Source organism: Acipenser ruthenus, chromosome 6 (genome assembly GCF_902713425.1).
Source record: "Acipenser ruthenus chromosome 6, fAciRut3.2 maternal haplotype, whole genome shotgun sequence".
In the NCBI taxonomy this organism is placed as follows: Eukaryota; Metazoa; Chordata; class Actinopteri; order Acipenseriformes; family Acipenseridae; genus Acipenser; species Acipenser ruthenus.
The window spans coordinates 79,784,099-79,806,201 of NC_081194.1; the positions used below are offsets into that span (position 1 = coordinate 79,784,099).

The following is a 22,103-nucleotide window of genomic DNA, read 5'->3' on the forward strand; positions in this document are numbered from 1 at the left end:
CAAAACTGCTTAACCTAAAAATGAACAGTCCTACAGGTACCACAGTAGCAGGTGCAGTTTACACAGCCTCATAGAGTTTCTGATCGCATCATAAATTCCAGATTTCCTAAATCCACTGATGGAAATGTCTGGTCTGCTTTTAATTTTTTTAAGCAAACTGGCTTCATCACTCACTGCCATTCTCATATTGACTTTGACATCAGACACATTATTTCCCTTGTCAAGCACACACTTCTTCAACCTGTGCTGCACACACCACCAGTCTGTCAGAAGTCGGGATCACACACTATATGCCACACTCTGATTGGTGGAAGTATTACTGGAGATCCAATCCAAACTGCCAATAAAGCCAAAATAAATTCCACTTCAAAATGTCCCGTTATACAACGTCAAAGAAAATATTAAAGGAAAGTTGGTGTTTCTTATGAGTTTCCCTTAAAACCAGGCATTAGGGCGTCTGGGTTTGTTAATTCCTGCCACCCAGACACAGATGCCAGTTCCCAGACTGTCCGGGTCAAACCCGGACAGGTGGCAACCCTAATCACAATAGACAACAGAAATCAGTCCCTGGTGTTACTGTTCATGTTTTTCCTCCCCATAATTAAGGCCCTGTGTAAATCGCAATCATAGACTGCACGGAAATCTTGAAATTAGCCCAATACCATGATACAATACAATATTCTTAAGAAATAAAAATAAATGTAATAATTATTTGTATTTCATTCAAAAAAATAAATCGCATTAACAAAACTGTACAGCTCTGCTGTGTGCCTGCGTGTACTATTCGCCATGCACACAGTGCTGTGCAGTGATTATGTCATGTGACTATATGCAAACTCGGCAGGAAGTTAAATTACTACACACTGTAAACAAGAAAACTGATGTCTCTAAAAAGTGTATGTGTCTGCAGCAGATCACATAAAGCAGTATCCAGCAGGCGTTTTACACACCGATGGAGGTAAGCTCTTCTGTACATCCTGCAACGTTACTGTAGATCACTGCCGAAAATCGTCTGTGTTGACACGCATTTAGATTCAAGTATTGACCGAAGAGAAAGGTGGAAATCCAGAGAAGTACAGCGATCGCTTTACTTGCAAAGAAACAAAAAACAGTGACTCCCATGTTCCACAAGTCCACTGAATACTGGTAAGCACCAAACACAACACATTTTGACCTAACAGAGGCGTTTGTTTGCGCACATATCCCTCTTGAAAAATTGGGACAACCAAAAGTTACGTAAATTCTTCAGACTGAGTGTAGAAAATGGTGGAGTGATTCCTTTATCAGACCAGCCTAAATGGCCTAAATGGTGAACATGCATCTGACGTAGAACTGAAAGCTCTCCTTGCAGATACACTTTACCTACAGGCTGTTAATTACAACACCATTTTACAAGCTATTGTAAAAGTGCTTGAATTACTTTGATGATGATAGTGCATTTCTCTCTCTATTTGCTGTTTAAAAAATAAAAACATCTTACACAATTTATGAAATAGTTCCGTGTACATTCCGCAAAATACAATACTTTAGCCGTGACACTGTCGTGAATGAGTGATTTTCACAGGGCCTTACCCATAATGAATGCACAGTTAAAAGGTGAATAGTGGAGTATTATAGTTTAAGTAATGAAGTATGCCAATTCTTTACTGCATTACAGACAGAGGATATTAACATAACCCAACATGCAAACAGGTAAAAAGTTTAAAGAAACAGACTATTGGTTTATACAATACATGCAGTATTAATGACTATAAATCAGATGTGATGGCACAAATAGAAACATTAACAGGGTTTTACTTACAATGACTGGTTCAGTCACCATTCTGCGCAGTGATCCTATCCGTATGCTTCGACAATCCAAAATGATGCTTTCTAATTTGGTATGCAGGCCACCAGGTTGTATCTGAACAACTTTACGACGTTTGCTCATGACGTTGTCAGGGACATTGTTACCAAACTACAAGGAAACAGTAACATGCTGGAATCACACACTGAATAAACAACACTTGTGGAAACATTTAAGAAGTTTCTTTAGGTTTTGTGGGTGTACAGGTTTCACTTGAACATATACAATAAGTAAAAGTACCTGGTCTTTCATTCGTGCTTTTCTTGGTATTGGTATTCTGATGTCGATCTCTGTAAAGATGTCACTGGTTGCCTGTTCGGCTTGCTTGGTGTTGTCCTTCACAGCTGCCTCAACTTTTCCACCAGAGGGTGCTGGAGAGGAGTGTGCCGAGTCTGCGGGGCGAGGAGACTCGCTATCCATCCTGCTCACACTGCCTGTGCTGGCATTGTCTGTTTCCTCGTCCTCATCACTGGACAACACAACTACAGTACAAGCGCAACACAACACACACTTAGAAATAGGCGAGTATCCCCTTTATAGGTATAAGACCTACATTTTGCTAATATTTTTAATCCTTGTTATGAGAAAATATACCAATTAAACATAGCGGCACATATGACACAATATAACCCATTCAAAGATATATATTTTAATGCAATAGTTTGATATTCAATATTTCTAAGTAGCTGTTACTGTATATTAATATGCATAAAACACTTTATTGAAAGAAATACAATTATTTTTACAGTAATTCTCAGATGTTTTTGCACTCCTTAAATAACTTATATACTGTTCCAATCTAGTCCCCACACCCATTAGTCTTCTCTGCAGTTTTTGGGCGTTATCCACTATTTTGTAAGTATTTTGTTTTCAATGTAAATGGAGCATAAAACGGATATTATTTAAGCTATTTAAGGTTTTACTACCAGCCTGATTAGCCACAGTGAATATGTTCTATTAAACTCAAACTGCTATGCAATGGCAGCCCTCTGCAACAAAACAGTGTGTTTCCACTGCTCACCAAAGCGGCTGAGTACGGCTATCTGGCCAGGCTTTGTTCGATGTGCGTGTAGAGAAGAAACCAGCAGGGAAATCACTCCCTGGCAGTTTCTTTAAAACAAAACACAGTACTATCCCACAATCCCGTAGTGACTTTTGATGCACGGCAAGAATTTCCGAGGTTGGAAAAGTTTGGAGAAAAGCACCGAAGCACACCGAAGCAGAGGAAACAAGGCATTATTTCCATCCTTGAAGCCATACCTTCAATATAAAGTCAAAACCTTTTTTGACCCGCAGCTGTCAATACTGATAGTTGACAATATGCCCTTCATAAAAAAATAATGTCGTGCTTGTCCGCTGCTCTTTTCTGCAGCTGTTCTTGAAACTTGGTTTGGCAACATGTGGTTCTAACATGGCTATATTTAAATCAATCAATCAATCAATCAATCAATAAAAATAAATGAGATAAACAGGTGGTTTTACAAGAAGACAATACCAAGAAGATGCACGTATATTGTGTACATGTTTATTATAAAAATCAAGCAGGTAGTGGGAGTCTGAAGGTTCTAAAATCCAAGATATAGACAAGGAACTTACTTGGATCGTTCGGTTCAAGTGGTTTGGATACAGGGTGCTTTCTGCTTCTTGACATCTTTGATGAAGTGCTTGTTCCTCCAGCCAGTTCAGCTCTCCCGTTGGGATGCACAAGGTTGCCTCTGGTAGTGCGTGCTGGAGGAGTCATTACTACATCCATCATTGGTGAATTCACAGTCATATTTGCACTGTAAAAACTCCTGCTAGGAATACCTTGGGGTAAATGTTTTGGTCCTGCAGAAAGTGCATGAATTGGCGGTCGAGAGAGATGTCCTGCAGTTTCAGTTACTTTGACAGTATTATTTATGCAACTTGTTGCATTCTGCAAGAGAGACTGCCCGCAGTTTTCACAGTTCACGTGATCTTCACTTGGCTTGCTACAATTTCCACAGAGTGTTAAGTAGACATCAGGGTCTAATTCCTACAGAAGAAAGTAATTGTAAATACTTTTTTTAAATGTATATTCTCATATATCTTTGTGCACTATCAATACTTAATTAATATTAAAATGAAGGGGCTCCACATTACATCATTAACCATTAGTCCAAATCTGATTGCACTGAAACTTGGATCAAGAATGTTATATTTATGTGTGTGTTTTTTTTTTTACATGAAGGGCAGCTGATAAAATAAGTAAGAGGAAAAACCACTAAACAATATGATAAATATCACACTGAACAATGAAAAATACACCACGAAAAAGCCATTCTTATTAAAAAGCTTCATTTTACCCTCACCTCCACCTTTTTAGAAACACTCGGTGAAAAACAATCCATTACCTCGGACGAAGGTCGTCGCTTTTGCTGAATCCGCCTTTTAATTTCCCCTTCTGATACCTGGTTACTATTTTCTGACAAAAGGAAACATTTGACAGTTACAAACAACCAAACTGCTCAGCCTCTAAGGCCAAAACAATTTACTGTCAACATTTTTTTTTTATCTTAGTTCTTGCATTGTCACAAACAGATTCCAATCGCCATTATCCTCAAAATTACACCCTTCCTTTTGGGATTGAATGGAAATATTCTACTGTACAGTACATACCTTTGCCAGTGGCCATTGTAAAATCCACAGTTTACTATTTAAAAAAAAAAAAAGTAGACATTTGTTTGCCTAATTACCCTTATTATGACAGTAGTCAGAAATAAATATATATATATATATATATATATATATATATATATATATTTCTTTTGCTACATAACAGGTTTTGTATTTTGCAACAAGATTACAGATTGTTTTTTAGTTAACCAGCCATTGATAAATAGAAGCTGCAGAACACTCACCTGTACTCTCTGGACAAGTCAGAATTATGCTGTCCAATTCCAGTCTTTGGACATGAGGGGGGTATTCTTTTCTGAAAAGAAAGAAATGTTTCCTTATGAAAAAGCTGTAAGCTGTAGCCTCTTTCTTAAATGCATGCAGACTTAAGTTAATGGAATAATGTATTCCTGCATTATTCCATTAACGCAATCCAAGAGTTCAGTTGTTTATTGTTCTTGTTTTGTAAAACAAACACACTTGACAGTCGTCTGGGTCTTCATTGTTTAAAAAAATAAATAATAATCAGGATATCCAAATATTAAAAAAAAACTTTGCATTCTGGTGCGTTTATTATACAGGTCATAAGGTCTGACGGCAACATGATCATTTGAGTGAGTTTGAATATAACAAATCAAGAGATTAGGTAGCAGAAAACAGCAGCAGCTACTCATCTACAGGTATAGTGTTGTCTTTGAAATATCTACATATTATTTATATATACATATTATTTATATAATATATATATATATATATATATATATATATATATATATATACACAGTATATATATATATATATATATATATGTATGTGTGTGTGTGTGTGTGTATATATATATATATATATATACACATATAATATATATAATATATGTGTATATATATACACACACACACACACACACACACACAATAAAGAAATCTTCAACTGTGTTATGTTTGACAATCTGACACACATGCAACACTTGCCAGTAGTAAACAATGCAATGCTATACTTAATTGGCAAAGCAGCTTTCCAAGCCTTGCAAATACATTTGGATAAAATACAATACAATACAAGGTACTTGGAACTTGTATTGTAGATTCCCAGGTTACATTAGAAATGTCTTTCCTGATTTCAGAACATTTCAGCATAGCCAGTATTAAAATAATGAATTAAAGCAAATCTGAAGACTGGTAATGCCCCCAAGCCGTTAATGAAGCAGGTTACAGAGAATGCAAATTCACTTCAATAGGCTTACCTTTCCTTCAGATCAAGACTGCGTTGGAGGAAAGAGAAACATGTAAGACTCTAAACCCCGCAAACAAACTGTAGACATTTTATACGAGCACTTTTTAAATAATTTACAGTAGTAGGGATGTCAAACTAAACCACTGATTTACAATACTGACATATGTCTTGTTTATGTTACTTACTGTAGTAGAGGATTATTCTAAATCATTTTTTAACCATGCCATGTTCCACATGGTAAATTGTGGATTGTTTTCCACACAATGACTGGGAGCACATGGAAATGTACATTTATAAGTATTGGTACTGCTGAAATGTCCATTGGTAAACTACATTTCCTAGTGTTTTCCATAACAAACTAGTCCATGAAACCTTAAAATCAGGATACAGGGGCCTCAATTTGAAGTGTGTTCCATTACTGATAAATAATCTGCTGTAAGAAGATCTTACCTTTGGGCTGGGGTTTTTATGACAGCTTGTGCATTAGCATGCTGGAAGCGACGTCCCTGCACAACAGTGCCAGTTGGTGGAGGAGTTACAAGGATAAACTTGGTTCTGCTGTTGACTGCTGGTGATGTTACAGCCTGGGGATTTTCACTAATATAAAAAAATAAAACACATACATAGGAGTTTAACCCAAGCTCAACTAGACATATCCTGGAAGTTACTGTGGATCGTGAAATCTGGATACCAGGCGGAAACTAAATCTTTGTTATTTTCCCCAAATATTATTTGTAGCTAGATGTCTAACTAGCTTTAGTGAGCAATATAGCAGTTACAACATAAATAAACTTGAAATACTAAGGTCAGCATGAAGGAGAGCTAAAAGAAACCACATTAGAAAGACAACAAATGAGCAACCTCTCCTACCTGCGCTTTCTATTGAAAATAAATAAATAAATAAATAAATAAACAGACAGATAGATAGATAGATAGATAGATAGATAGATAGATAGATAGATAGATAAAAACGCATATAAAAAAACTCTACCCAAGTTTCTTGCCAGGTCCTAGCATGTTTAGACCAAGGGCATTTCCTTTGAGAGGTCTTAAATGCTTTGTGGCTCTTCTTTCGTATGTCTTCAGAGACTCAGAGTTGCAAAATGATTCCAGGGAAGGCTGTTGGCACTGGAAAGAGAAGTCTAATTACCCAGAAGCTCCAGCCATTCACCACTTTGCTTACTTTAAAAAGAAAAAAAAAAAATACTGGTCCACCCTGGTTTAAAAAAAAAAAAAGTAAGGAACATCTGTTGGCAAAACAGTTTAGACTGCTTACTTTTCTTACCTTCTCTTCTGGGCTGTCGATCCCACTGCTGTCATCCATACTCAACAAGTTTGCTTCACTGTAGTTCAGAAAAACACAAATACTCAGCATTGCAACTGTAACAATAGTTTTTTTTGTTTGTGTGTATGTAATAACCTTTGAAAATAGAAAGAATTTTAATAGAATACAGTATAAACATCTGCAGTGTTTGAAAAGGGGACATGTGTAGTTTCTTTGATTGTATATGATGTTAAATAAAAGGTCTAAATTATGTACATGTATTTAAAAAAAGTTTGAATTAATACCTCAATCCTAAAATTCTAGGTGATTCAAAACTTTTGGCTCGAGCTGTATAGTAGCTGTATCTTTGTATACCTGTTTTTGATATCCACAAAGTCCTGGTATTTCAGTTACTAGTATACTGCAAGCAGGTATGCACGTCTGTTCCAGATTATACAGAGTAAAGGCAGCAGGTAGTGACTCAGCAGGGTATGGCTGATGCTGCATATCTTGAGAGATTTAAATGGCAAATCTTTCAGTCTCAGCAAAACTAACGCTAGACTTACAGTTTCCCATGCAGAAACAGGTGGGATTTTACCCATTACAGGTATATTTTGCATTTTCTAGGTTCAGGGTATATAGAGTGAAAAAATAAATAAATCGAATACTGTACCACTTGTACTGCGGAATTGTTATTTACACAGCAATATGTTAGCACACTGTTGTAACTGCATTGTTTAGGATGTAAAACAGTGGAATTTCTCAATTGTGGATTCAAAAAATTGCATTGCTCCATCAAATATAGGCCTATTCCTCATTCATAAGAGTGCAATTATCCTGTAATGTGCCCATTTATGTATCCCATATGATACAATGCTTAGCCACCTCTCTATATTATCATTGTTTTAAATCCGGCCTCACAAGCCAGAATTTCTCATACATACACTATTATTATTATTTTTATTATTATTATTATTATTATTATTAGTTTATTTAGCAGACACCTTTATCCAAGGCGACTTACAGAGACTAGGGTATGTGAACTATCCATCAGCTGCAGAGTCACTTACAACAACGTCTCACCCGAAAGACGGAGCACAAGGAGGTTAAGTGACTTGCTCAAAGTCACACAGTGAGTGAGCTGGGATTTGAACCGGAGACCTCCTGGTTACAAGCCCTTTTCTTTAACCACCGGACCACACAGCCTCCAATTGTGTTGCCGAACACGAAAAAAAAAAATCAATCCAGAAATGTATTGCTTAATGTACAGCCTTTAAGTGAAGGATCCACAATGACCCGTACATGTTCTAAAGTTTATTTTTAAATAGTAGTAATCTAGGCATGTAGATTTTTTTATTTTTTATTATTAGACCTAAAGTTTCAAATTAATTCACTACTTGCCAAAGTGAACTAACTAACCAACCCAATTTGAATTTTGTGAAAACATACTCACATTTCAAGACCAATACAACAGACAGAGATTTTCTTGGTTTGGGTTCAATAAAAAATAACTTTGAAATACTAAACCCCCACTTAAGGATAATTTGATCCATTTTGTTTAATTTTGTTCACTGTCCAACCCTTTCTTCGCAACACAGTGCATTGTTTTCCACGTACGGTTGTATGCTAATGTATGTATTGGGATTTGTGTTACGAATATCAAACATCCCAGGGGACAAAAGGCATGAGGAATGTTAGATTGAATGAAAAAGATCATTGATATGTGCAAAGGTTAAAAAATGTGGCGGCACTGTAATTGTTAATTTCTTCTGGTTACCAGCTGTAAGAGAGAATCTTAGTATACAGCTGTGTACCAACTATAGACACAATGTCAATGCATGTGGAATGAGGAGTATCCTCAATGAAAATATGAAGTTGGCATCTGAAATGGTTTACAAGACATTACAGTAGCAGTTACAGTAGTGGCAGCAGTGGTCAATTTTGAAACGCATACCAGTTTCCCTTATAGGGAAACAATGACACATTAGTAATTAGCCTATGGTTACCCAAAATGGTTCACAAGATACAGTATCATGTGTGTTTGTAAACTACAGCCTGCATACTCCCAGACTGACTGGCTTATATTAAATAACATGAAGGTAAAAATCCTCATAGAATTCTTACTCATTTTCTGTTTCTCCTTCACTCTCATTTGGATTGGCAAAACTCCAGTTTTGCTTATAACCTCCATCTTTCTTGGCTTGCGATCTATCCAGAGCTGGAATATATATAAACTTACAATCAGTAAGAGAATTTAAATAATTCAAACTGTTAACACTGTACATATCATCTAGAGCAGGGGTGTCAAACTCCAGTCCTTGAGGGCCACAGGGCCTTCTGGTTTTCATTTCACTTACAGTGCCTATAGAAAGTCTACACCCCCTTTCAAAATGTTCACCTTTTGCTGCCTTATAGCCTGGAATTAAAATGCATTCAAATAGTTTTTTTTTCCCCACAACTTCCAAGTGAAAAAAAAATTCTAGAAATTTGTAGAAAATTAATTAAAAATAAAAACTGAAATAGCTTGGTTGGATAAGTGTCCAACCCCCTTGTAATAGCAATCCTAAATTAGCTCAGGTGTAACCAATCGCCTTCAAAATCACACACCAAGTTAAGTGGCCTCCAGCTGTGTTAAACTGTAGTGATTCACATGATTTCAGGATAAATTCAGCAGTTTCTGTAGGTTCCCTCTGCTGGGTAGTGCATTTCAAAGCATTGACTCAACCATGAGCACCAAGGCGCTTTCAAAAGAACTCCGGGACAAAGTTGTTGAAAGGCACAGATCAGGGGATGGGTATAAAAAAAATATTAAAGGCCTTGAATATCCCTTGAAGCATGGTCAAGACGATTATTAAGAAGTGGAAGGTGTATGGCACCACCAAGACCCTGCCTAGATCCAAACTTGATGACCGAGCAAGGAGGAGACTGATCAGAAAGGCTACCAAGAGGCCAATGGCAACTTTGCAAGAGCTACAGGCTTTCATGGCCAAGACTGGTCAAAGTGTGCATGTGACAACAATACCCCAAGCACTCCACAAATCTGGCCTGTATGGTAGGGTGGCAAGAAGGAAGCCATTACTCAAGAAAGCCCACCTTGAATCCTGTTTGAAGTATGCAAAAAAACTCAGGAGATTCTGTAGCCATGTGGCAAAAAGTTTTGTGGTCTGACGAAACTAAAATGGAACTTTTTGGCCTAAATGCAAAGTGTTATGTTTGGCGCAAACCCAACACAGCGCATAACCCAAAGAACACCATCCCTACTGTGAAGCATAGTGGTGGCAGCATCATGTTTCCATCTATTCAACATCCGCAAAATACGCCCCTCCATTTCCCTTTCTGCTACTAAACTCCTGGTCCACTCTCTCATCTTCACCAGTCTTGACTATTGTAATTCCCTCCTCCTTGGTCTTCCCTCTTACGCTTTTACACCATTACAACAAATTCAAAACGCCTCTGCTCGTATCATATTTAACTGCCCCCACTCCTTTCATACTTCCCCTCTCCTCCTCCAGCTTCACTGGCTCCCTGTCTATTATCACTACCTGTTCAAATTCCGTACCCTTGTGTATAAATCTCTCCATGGTCTTGCCCCACCTTATCTGGCTGCATTGATTACCTACTATATTCCCTCACGTCCCTTACGCTCCCAATCACTATTGTTCCTCTCTGTCCCACCCTCACCCTGTGCCCAATCTGTTTCTGTTCCTTTTCCCTTCTTGCTCCCCTTCATTGGAATAGACTCCCACTTATCATAAAACAGTCACCCACACTGCGTAGTTTCCGCTCCTCCCTCAAAACGCATCTCTTCTCCCTAGCCCATCCTACTAATACTCCTGGCCCCTGATCTCCTGTTATGACCCTGCTTTCCTGACCCTGACCTAGCCTCTGGCCCTCTGCTTTCATTCAAGCAACTATTCTGTCTCCCCACCTTAGCCCAATAAACTTACATTATTTTTCATCCATTTTCCTTGATTGTACCGCTTTGTTTAAACTTGTAAAGCGCCTTGGCTAAAGGCGCTATAAAAATGTAACTAAATAAATAAATAAATAAATAAATGTATGTTATGGGGATGTTTCTCATTGGCAGGGACTGGGGCACTGGTCAGGATAGATGGGAAAATGAATGGAGCAAAGTACAGAGAAGTCCTTGAGGAAAACCTGCTGCCCTCTGCAAGAAAGCTGAAACTGGGACAGAAGTTCACCTTTCAGCATGACCCAAAGCACACAGCAAAAGCTACACTGGAGTGGCTAAGGAACAAAAAGGTAAATGTCCTTGAGTGGCCCAGTCAGAGCCCTGACCTAAATCCAATCGAAAATTTGTGGCATGACTTGAAGATTGCTGTCCATCAACGCTCCTCAAGGAACTTGACAGAGCTTGAACAATTTTGTAAAGAAGAATGGTCAAATATTGCCAAATCTAGGTGTGCAAAGTTGGTAGAGACCTATCCCAACAGACTCACAGCTGTAATTGCTGCCAAAAGGTGCTTCCACCAAGTATTAACTCAGGGGGGTGCAGACTTATCCAAATATGATCTTTCAGTTTTGTATTTTTAATATATATTTTTTTTTTCTCAATAAAAACTTTATTCCCCTTAACAGTGTGGAGTATGGTGTGTAGATAAGTGGAAAAAAATCCTCATTTAAATGCATGAAACTGAGGCACTGACACAACAAAATGTGAAAAAAGTTCAAGGGGGTGTAGACTTTCTCTAGGCACTGCAAGTTCTCAATTGACATAATCTAATTATTTTTTAACTGGACATACTTATTGTTTTTTAAGGTCGTTTGACGATTTACTAAAAAGTGATATTTACAGTGGCTCTCAAAAGTATTCACCCCTCCTTGGACTTTTCCACATTTTATTGTGTTACAACATGGAATCAAAATGGATTTAATTAGGAGTTTTTGCCACTGATCAACACAAAAAAGTCCATAATGTCAAAGCGAAAAATAAAATCTACAAATTGTTCTAAATTAATTACAAATATAAAACAGAAAATAATTGATTGCATAAGTATTCACGCCCTTTGCTATGACACACCTAAATAAGCTCTGGTGCAACCAATTGTCTTCAGAAGTCACATAATTAGTTGAATGGAGTCCACCTGTGTGCAATTAAAGTGTTTCACATGATTTCAGGTTAAATACACCTGTCTCTGGGAGGTCCCACAGTTGGTTTGTACATTTCCTAACAAAAACTACATCACGAAGATGAAGGAACATTCAAAGCAAATCTGGAATAAGGTTCTTCAAAAGCACCAATCAGGGGTAGGATATAAGAACATTTCCAAGGCACTGAATATCCCCCGGAGCACAGTAAAGTCCATTATTAAGAAATGGAGAGAATATCACACAACTGTGAATCTGTCTAGAACAGGCCGTCCTCAAAAACTGAGTATTCGGGCGAGAAGGGCACTAGTCAGGGAGGCCACCAAGAGGCCTACGGCAACTCTAAAGGAGTTACAGTCTTCCACGGCTGAACTGGGAGACACTGTGCATATGGCAACAAGAGCCTGGGTGCTTCACAAAACTGGCCTTTATGGGAGAATGGCAAAAAGAAAGCCATTGTTGAAAAAAACTCACATCAAATCTCGGCTGGAGACTCTGAGACCAAGTGGAAGAAGATTCTATGGTCTGATGAGACCAAAATAGAGCTTTTTGGCCTCAACGCTAAGCGCTATGTTTGGCGCAAGCCTAACCCCGCACATCATCCTGAGAACACCATCCCTACCGTGAAGCATGGTGGTGGCAGCATCATGCTATGGGGATGCTTCTCTGCATCAGGGCCTGGAAAGCTTGTGAAGATAGAGGGCAAAATGGATGCAGCAAAGTACAGAGAAATCTTGGAGGAAAACCTGCTGAAGTCTGCAAGATACCTGGGACTTGGGAGAAGATTCATCTTCCAGCAGGACAATGACCCCAAACACACAGCCAAAGCCACACTGGAGTGGCTTAAAAACAAAAAGGTCAATGTCCTGGAGTGGCCCAGTCAAAGCCCGGACCTCAATCCAATTGAGAATATGTAGAGAGAGTTGAAAATTGCTGTTCACCAAAGGTTCCCATCCAACTTGACGGAGCTTGAGCAATTTTGCAAAGAAGAATGGGCAAAAATTGCAGTGTCCAGATGTGCAAAGCTGGTAGAGACTTATAGACTCATATAGACTCATGGCTGTAATTGCTGCCAAAGGTGCCTCTACCAAATATTGACTCAAGGGGGTGAATACTTATGCAATCAATTATTTTCTGTTTTGTATTTGTAATTAATTTAGAACAATTTGTAGATTTCATTTTTCACTTTGACATTATGGACTTTGTGTTGATCAGTGGCAAGAACTCCTAATTAAATCCATTTTGATTCCATGTTGTAACACAATAAAATGTGGAAAAGTCCAAGGGGGTGAATACTTTTGAGACCCACTGTAGGTGAGAAAAGTGAGGAGTCACATTTGGCCAAATTCTATACAATTAATACTCATTTGTTTGGTATGATTTTAAGCTAAAAGTTATGCAGTTAGTGAAATGAAGATTCTGCTTTTCTGTAGGCTAGATGATATAAACATTTAGTAAAACTGGTTTTAAATGTAGAACTTATTAATACAGCTCAGTGTAGTTGCTATCCTTAAAGATATTTCAATTATTTCACCCAATTGCAGGGGTGTTCCAGATTTTCCACAAAATGTAATGACATTATACAGTGTGTTTTAAAATGCTATAGAAATGGACATAGGCCTACTTGTCCATTAATTTAGGCCAGTGCTTTTATCCACCACTGGGGAAATAGAAATTACATTTACTTCAAACCACTAATCCATTGTGATAAAACCTGCTAATGCCATTCTTCAGCACAAGTTATTGAGAATGCTAACATCTGGTGATATGTACATTATTTTTAATAAAACACATCCTGCCCAGCGGAAGCAAGACTCCCTGCTCCCACAGTGTAGCCTAACAAAGACTTACTGTACAAACGTTTTAGTTTAGTGATCAACATCAGTAGTTCTGGGCCTCTGTAAACATATTTTAAGGTTCAGGAATTCAGGGTTTTCATAAGACGTCAACACAGCAAGGCATGGCCATACTGGCGGTCAAAACAACCATGGTGGCTAATGCAAAAACGGTCTTCCACACCAAAATGTACTGTATCTGCAACCACAGAGCACACTCCTCACCTCCAGTCACAGGAATTAAAAAGACATAATGATAAGTGCCAGATACTTGGAATTTGTGACCCCTACTGTGCACCCCCGGTGAGTGAGCACCGACAGGATTTGCTCTGTAAACACCATTCTAGTTTCATTTTTTGCCTTTTAAGAAAACTATAAAGAATATGCATTTTCAATAGTTTCTTTCAAAATGCAGTACTAACATGAATTGTATACAGTATTTATATGTTGTTTGTATATAAACATTTAACATCTTTCGTTAATAGACTCGCAATTAAAAAATGACATATTTGGTATAGACTAGATTTCATTATTGTGCATTTAAATATGTTATAAACTGCTGGTTCTGTGATTTGATAATAACAACAACAACTGATTTTTCAAAAATATTTATACACTTAAATGGAGATTACACTTAAGCAGGTTGGTGATTCCCCGTCCTTACATAAAATATTACTTTACCGTTAACAGACTGCATTCTGCTACATTAATTATTTTACTGAACTGCAATATGAAATCACAGAACCATCATCATTTATAACATATTGAAATGCACAATAATGAAAACTGGATTCATCTACCTGTAATTTTAGGCTGCTTGAAAATGCATGACAGATTATATATATATATAATATATTAATTATATATATATATATATATATATATATATATATATATATATATATAAAGTAGGCTTCCATTTAGATGTACTGTATTGGTTTAGTTGGTACAGTACTATATTTTCAACAGAAGTAGTATTTTAATTCAGAACTATATGATTCTGAAAATAACACTTGCCAAAACTAAAGAGACAACATGTTAACTGCATACGTATTGTAGCGGTATGTAAAATTTCCCATTAACGACCTAACAGCAAAATGAAATCTAAATGTTATCCATGCACAGAACTGCGTAAAATGTAAAAGGCAATGCAATTTAGCAAAACCAAAAGATTTACAAAAAAAAAAAAAAAAACAGTTTCCAGAATTAAAACAGTATCTCAAGTCAGTATACTAACTTGAGATTATAACTATATATAAACACACATCACAGTATCAAACTTTTTATTTATTTTTATTTTTTTAATTTAGTTGTCACCAATTTTTTTTACCCCGGTTTTCATCCCAATTCTGCGTTTCCCCAATTATTATTTTTTTTATCCCGGTTCACCGCTGCAACCCCCGACGACTCGGGAAACGGAGGCTGGAACACGCGTCCACCGAAACGTGCTCCTGCCAATCCATCATTTTTCGCATTGTGGATCCAGAGCGAGGCACGGTCGGCAGTGACATAGCCTGGATTCGAACCTGCGATCTCCAGGCTATAGGGCGCATCCTACACACCAAGCACAGCGCCTTTACTGGATGCGCCACTCTGGAGACCCCATCTAAAACTGTTTAATGATTAACTGTTACATTACCCTAGCTTGTCTCGTTCGCTTTGTTTTGGCTGCATTTTTGTCAGGTGAAACTGGAGGAAGCGCTGTGTAACTGCACAATACAAGACACACTGATTTGGCATAAGAGAGAATTTATATTATATAAAAAAAATAAAAAATAAAAAAACAAAAACAAAACACAACCCGGACTGTGATGGATATTCAGCTAAATTGTAACATTGAAGAGATGGGCTTTGTATCAGAAAACTGGTGATGGAGAATGGAAATCACGTGCGACGGGTAAGTGCATTAATTTATTACATACATACATTATATACATATACACACACACACACACACACACACACACATATATATATATATATAAGAAGAAGAAAAAAGAAAAGGATATTTCAGGTACTTAAAGGTAGAATAATTGATTACAAATCAATTATCAAGACGTTTCAGACTACAAGTCCTTCATCAGCTGAATACAAAAAAACAGTGCTTTAAGAAGTTGATAAAAAACTACTTTGGTTTTGTTTGTTTTTTATCAACTTCTTAAAGCACTGTTTTTCTGTATTCAGCTGATGAAGGACTTGTAGTCTGAAACGTCTTGATAATTGATTTGTAATCAATTATTCTACCTTTTTAAGTACCTGAAATATCCTTTTCTTTTTTCTTACTGATCATTTTGGTACACAGCAGTTTTCCTTTTTCTCAAACTTTACATATATATATATATATATATATATATATATATATATATATATATACATATATATATATATATATATATACACATATATATATATATATATATATACACATATATATATATACATATATATATATATATATATATATATATACACATATATATATATATATATATATATATATATATATATATATATATATATATATATATATATATACACACACATATATATATATATTATATATATATATATATATATATATATATATATATACACATACACACACATACATATATACACACACACACACGTAATATATAAAATGGGGATTGATTTTATTCTTAATACAAGGCTGGTAAAACGCGACTGACGTGTATCTGAGTATCCGAGTGCTGACTGTATATATAAATATATACAGCTAGCAATGGAAGGTGAAACAAGCAATATGATTGGTTGAGCAAGGTTCCAACTGTCTGTATACTGGATGGATACGTACAGTTCGAGCCTTATCACATATTAGAAATAACTGCGCTGCCTCATAGAATTTATAGTACCATAAGCCATCTTGTTTACAGTTAAAGTTACAGCAACTATAAAACCGAGTCACCAATTACCTGAAAATACGGATGTCTCTGAAGATACTAAACCACCAAAAGAAATCCCAAAAGTAGTAAGCAGACATGTCGATTTTGATGAATAACAATTAAATGAACTGGAAGATAGCAAAACTGAGAAAAATACCAAAACAATTACAAAAAGTGGGCAATTGCCGTCTTTCAGGACTGTCTAAAACAGAAGCAAATTAAAATACATATCTCAACTGTGGAAAATGTACATCTTTACAAAAATACTCAGGGATTTCTATGGAAATGTAAGAAATGCCCATGGATAAGAAAATAACGTCAGGCTACATTCATCTCCAAGCTGGAATAAACCGCTGTGTAAATGAAAACAAAACTGTGGAAACTGTCAATATACACGCTCACGTCGACTTCGTCACTTTCTAAACGCTACAGAAAAACACAAAAAGACACATCTGCACATTATCCACCCCTCTCCGACACAGACCTTAAATCATTGAAATCTGAGACGGCACTGAATTTATTTCTATTCCTCCCGTCCCTCCATTCTGCTGAAACAACAGCGTCTTGCACTGAGAGAAAAAAAAGAATTCAGTGCTGTCTCAACTCCACCTCCTGGTGAATCTTTTCAATGTCAATGTACAATTCAACACATACCAAAAATAAAGATTGACTTACTTTTGCATGTTTCAATTAAATTACTCAGCTTAATTTAGTGTGTAGTTCAAAGTTATAAATGGGACTACTTTTTTGGTCCCTTTATTGGAGGACAGATAGTTAATTTAAAAAAAAAATCATTTTTTTCCATAAACATAAATGCAGTAAGGCCCTTCAGGGTGTCCGTATACATCCACTATACAGACTTCTCGGGGGTTGGAGGCACTCAGCTTTGCCTTGTCCTGCACAACGCGCTGAGGCGTAAGTATATTGGACATATACGGATACCCTGGCAAATTAAATCTGATGAGGACTAGTTGATGTCTGTGTTTTGGTAGTTCTCTGGGCGAGTACTTAAAACAAATGTACAGATATACTCTCACGTTCATAGTCTTGAGTAAAATGCAGGAAATTTTCTAAATGGGGTGTAGCAGTGAATAAGCATTCATAATGCTTACAAAACAGTCACTCGGAACTCCCCTGCAATGCCAACCCCACTTAATGAGGTTTTACGGTTGTGTTCTCCCTCTGCCCGGGATGCGAAGTTTATTGGGCGTTTGATTTTACTGAAACAAGTTGCATCTCTGAAGTAAGTGTAAAGTAATTTTACAAGAATTTGGAGATTTATACCGGATTGCAACCCCTCACCACAAAAGAAAGAAAAAAAAGACTGAAGATTTCATTAGCAAAAGGGGCCCGGTTGTACTAACGAGGTCAAAAAATAGGCCACGTTTTACTAAACATTTTAAAACTAATAAATAAACGACTACAATAATGAACGTTAATGTAATATGTTGCTTAAAACACAATAGGGCTATACTCATAATAAAGCTGAGTTCTTACCTACTTAATTTTTTTGAGGATGCAACATCGACAATGGATAATTGCAAAGCAGATGACATGGTTTATTTAGATTTCCAGAAAGTCCTGCATAAAAGATTAATTCTCAAACTGAACGCAGTAGGGATTCAAGGAAATGCATGCGCATGGATTAGGGAGTGGTTAACATGTAGAAAACAGAAAGTACTGATTAGAGGAGAAACCTCAAAATGGAGCGAGGTAACCAGCGGAGTACCACAGGGATCAGGTATTAGGTCCTCTGCTATTCCTAATCTACATTAATGATTTAGATTCTGGTATTAGGGCAGCAGTGTGGAGTAGTGGTTAGGGCTCTGGACTCTTGACCAGAGTGTCGTGGGTTCAATCCCAGGTGGGGGACACTGTTGCTGTACCCTTGAGCAAGGTACTTTACCTGGATTGCTCCGGTAATTGTATTGAGAAATAATGTGTAAAAGATAACGTAATTGTATGTAAAAATAATGTGGTATCTTGTAACAATTGTAAGTCGCCCTGGATAGGTATGGTACACTGCACTGAATATACGTACCGATAAAATAATTTAGGAAAACATATTAAATATAAGCATTTAGTGAGCATTAACCACTGATTAATATAACTCAGACAGGATTGGCAGAGGTTGAGACTCAGAGACAGTATAAAGTTCAAAAATAAAGTTTTTAATATACAAAAATTCAAAATAAATCGGCACGAGGGCCAAACAAAAAGGTTTTTAAGGCACAAAATAAACACAAAACGGAACTTACAAAATAAGGTTTCCAGGCTGGGCGTTGCCTTCACTGGATTGCAAAAACAAAACACAGCACACACAGAAAAACCACTTGCTTCCTCTTTCTAGAACTCTCTCTCAACTGGGAGGCTGAGGCCTCCTTTTATGCCAGGTGGCTAAGTCCATAATTGGATAATTAATTAACCGATTGCTTCCACCTGACACAATCAACCTGGGCAGGGAGGAGAATTTAACTCCTTCCCTGACAGTATTTCTAAGGGCAGAGCCCTGCTCTGCCACAATAACAAAGACCAAAATGCACAATTTCTAATTGTTTAATAAACAATATTTATAGAAAAAATAAATATAAAAAGAATAAGTAATTACAAATATGTGTTCATGACAAAAGTATTGGTACCTTTACCCCTGAAAATAATTTGCAGGTATAAAAGGTCATTCAAAACGATCTAGACAGCATTCAGAACTGGGCAGACACATGGCAAATGACAGTTAATATAGAAAAGTGCACGGTACTGCACGCAGGCAATAAAAATGTGCATTATAAATATCATATGGGAGATACTGAAATTGAAGAAGGGATCTATGTAAAAGACCTAGTAGTTTATGTTGACTCAGAAATGTCTTCATCTAGACAATGTGGGAAAGCTACAAAAAAGGCCAACAAGATGCTCGGATATATTGTGAAAATTGTTGAATTTAAATCAAGGGAAGTAATGTTAAATCTTTACAATGCATTAGTAAGACCTCATCTAGAATATTGTGTTCAGTTCTGGTCACCTTGTTACAAAAATTGCTGATCTAGAAAGAGTGCAAAGAAGAGTGACCAGAACTATCCCAGGTTTAAAAGGCATGTCGTATGCAGACAGGCTAAAAGAATTGAATATAGTCAGTCTTGAATTGAATCTATTCAGTCTTGAACAAAGAAGACTACACGGTGATCTGATTCAAGCATTCAAAATTCTAAAAGGTATTGATAATGTCGACCCAAGGGACTTTTTCGACCTGAAAAAATAAACAAGGACCAGAGGTCACAAATGGAGATTAGATAAAGGGGCATTCAGAACAGAAAATAGGAGGCACTTTTTTTATAGAGAATTGTGAGGGTCTGGAACCAACTCCCCAGTAATGTTGCTGAAGCGGACACCCTGTGATCCTTCAAGAAGCTGCTTGATGTGATTCTGGGATTAATAAGCTACTAACAACCAAACGAGCAAGATGGGCCAAATGGCCTCCTTTCATTTGTAAACTTTCCTATGTTCTTATAAAGTCTGAGAAAATAATGTAAATGATGCAGTCAAACATAAACCCCTACATTCTATATAAAAACTATTATTAGCTTGTTATTGTTTGGTAGGAATATTAACAGAAACTAGGTTGTTAGCAAACTTTGGCAGTATCTGGTTATATATGGTAAAATTATATATATATATATATATATATTATATATATATATATATATATATATATATACAGACGTGCTCAAATTTGTTGGTACCCCTCCACAAAAAACGAAGAATGCACAATTTTCTCTGAAATAACTTGAAACTGACAAAAGTAATTGGCATCCACCATTGTTTATTCCATATTTAATAGAAATCAGACTTTGCTTTTGATTTTTTATTCAACATAATATTGTAAATAAGAAAACAAATGAAAATGGCATGGACAAAAATGATGGGACCGCTAACCTAATATTTTGTTGCACAACCTTTAGAGGCAATCACTGCAATCAAACGTTTTCTGTAGCTCTCAATGAGACTTCTGCACCTGTTAACAGGTAGTTTGGCCCACTTTTCCTAAGCAAACTGCTCCAGCTGTCTCAGGTTTGATGGGTGCCTTCTCCAGACTGCAAGTTTCAGCTCTTTGCATAGATGTTCGATAGGATTCAGATCAGGACTCATAGAAGGCCACGTCAGAATAGTCCAATGTTTTGTTCTATCCATTCTTGGGTGCTTTTAGCTGTGTTTTGGGTCATTATCCTGTTGGAGGACCCATGACCTGCGACTGAGACAGAGCTTTCTGACACTGGGCAGTACGTTTCGCTCCAGAATGCCTAGATAGTCTTGAGATTTCACTGTGTCCTGCACAGATTCAAGGCACCCTGTGCCAGGCGCAGCAAAGCAGCCCCAAAACATAACCGAGCCTCCTCCATGTTTCACTGTAGGTATGGTGTTCTTTTCTTTGAAAGCTTCATTTTTTCGTCTGTGAACATACAGCTGATGTGACTTGCCAAAAAGCTCCAGTTTTGACTCATATGTCCAAAGGACATTCTCCCAGAAGGATTGTGGCTTGTCAATATGCATTTTAGCAAATACCAGTCTGGCTTTTTTATGTTTTTCTTTCAAAAGTGGAGTCCTCCTGGGTCTTCTTCCATGGAGCCCACTTTCGCTCAAAAAGCGACGGATGGTGCGATCAGAAACTGACGTACCTTCACCTTGGAGTTCAGCTTGTATCTCTTTGGCAGTTATCCTTGGTTCTTTATCTACCATTCGCACTATCCTTCTGTTCAATCTGGGGTCGATTTTCCTCTTGCGGCCGCGCCCACGGAGGTTGGCTACAGTTCCATGGACCTTAAACTTCTTAATAATATTTGCAACTGTTGTCACAGGAACATCAAGCTGCTTGGAGATGGTCTTGTAGCCTTTACCTTTACCATGCTTGTCTATTATTTTCTTTCTGATCTCCTCAGACAACTCTCTCCTTTGCTTTCTCTGGTCCATGTTCAGTGTGGTGCACACAATGATACCAAACAGCACAGTGACTACTTTTCTCCATTTAAATAGGCTGAATGACTGATTACAAGATTGGAGACGTGTGATACTAATTAAAGAAACTAATTAGTGGAGTAGTGGTTAGGGTTCTGGACTCTTGACCGGAGGGTTGTGGGTTCAATCCCCAGTGGGGGACACTGCTGTTGTACCCTTGAGCAAGGTACTTTACCTAGATTGCTCCAGTAAAAACCCAACTGTATAAATGGGTAATTGTATGTAAAAATAATGTTTTATCTGTATAATGTGAAATAATGTATAATGTGATA

The 22,103-nt window shown here is 37.1% G+C and overlaps 1 protein-coding gene across 7 annotated transcripts in view; it reads right to left on the reverse strand.

Annotated features, from left to right (window-relative positions):
* LOC117411311 (sentrin-specific protease 6-like) overlaps positions 1-22,103 on the reverse strand; it is a 42,974-nt gene that overhangs the window by 18,655 nt on the left and 2,216 nt on the right. For 2 of the 7 annotated variants that reach the window (XM_059025872.1, XM_059025871.1), the window contains exons 2-11: positions 9,102-9,195; positions 6,990-7,056; positions 6,705-6,841; positions 6,164-6,310; positions 5,724-5,741; positions 4,726-4,796; positions 4,219-4,289; positions 3,443-3,860; positions 2,087-2,328; positions 1,802-1,957 (exon numbers count right to left, since the gene is read on the reverse strand). In XM_059025872.1, the coding sequence (XP_058881855.1) occupies positions 1,802-1,957; positions 2,087-2,328; positions 3,443-3,860; positions 4,219-4,289; positions 4,726-4,796; positions 5,724-5,741; positions 6,164-6,310; positions 6,705-6,841; positions 6,990-7,056; positions 9,102-9,195 (1,421 nt within the window). Of the gene's footprint in view, positions 1-1,801; positions 1,958-2,086; positions 2,329-3,442; positions 3,861-4,218; positions 4,290-4,483; positions 4,518-4,725; positions 4,797-5,723; positions 5,742-6,163; positions 6,311-6,704; positions 6,842-6,989; positions 7,057-9,101; positions 9,196-22,103 lie in introns of those variants that run through there. The other 5 variants (XM_059025873.1, XM_059025874.1, XM_059025875.1 and 2 more) reach the window with 5 other exon arrangements.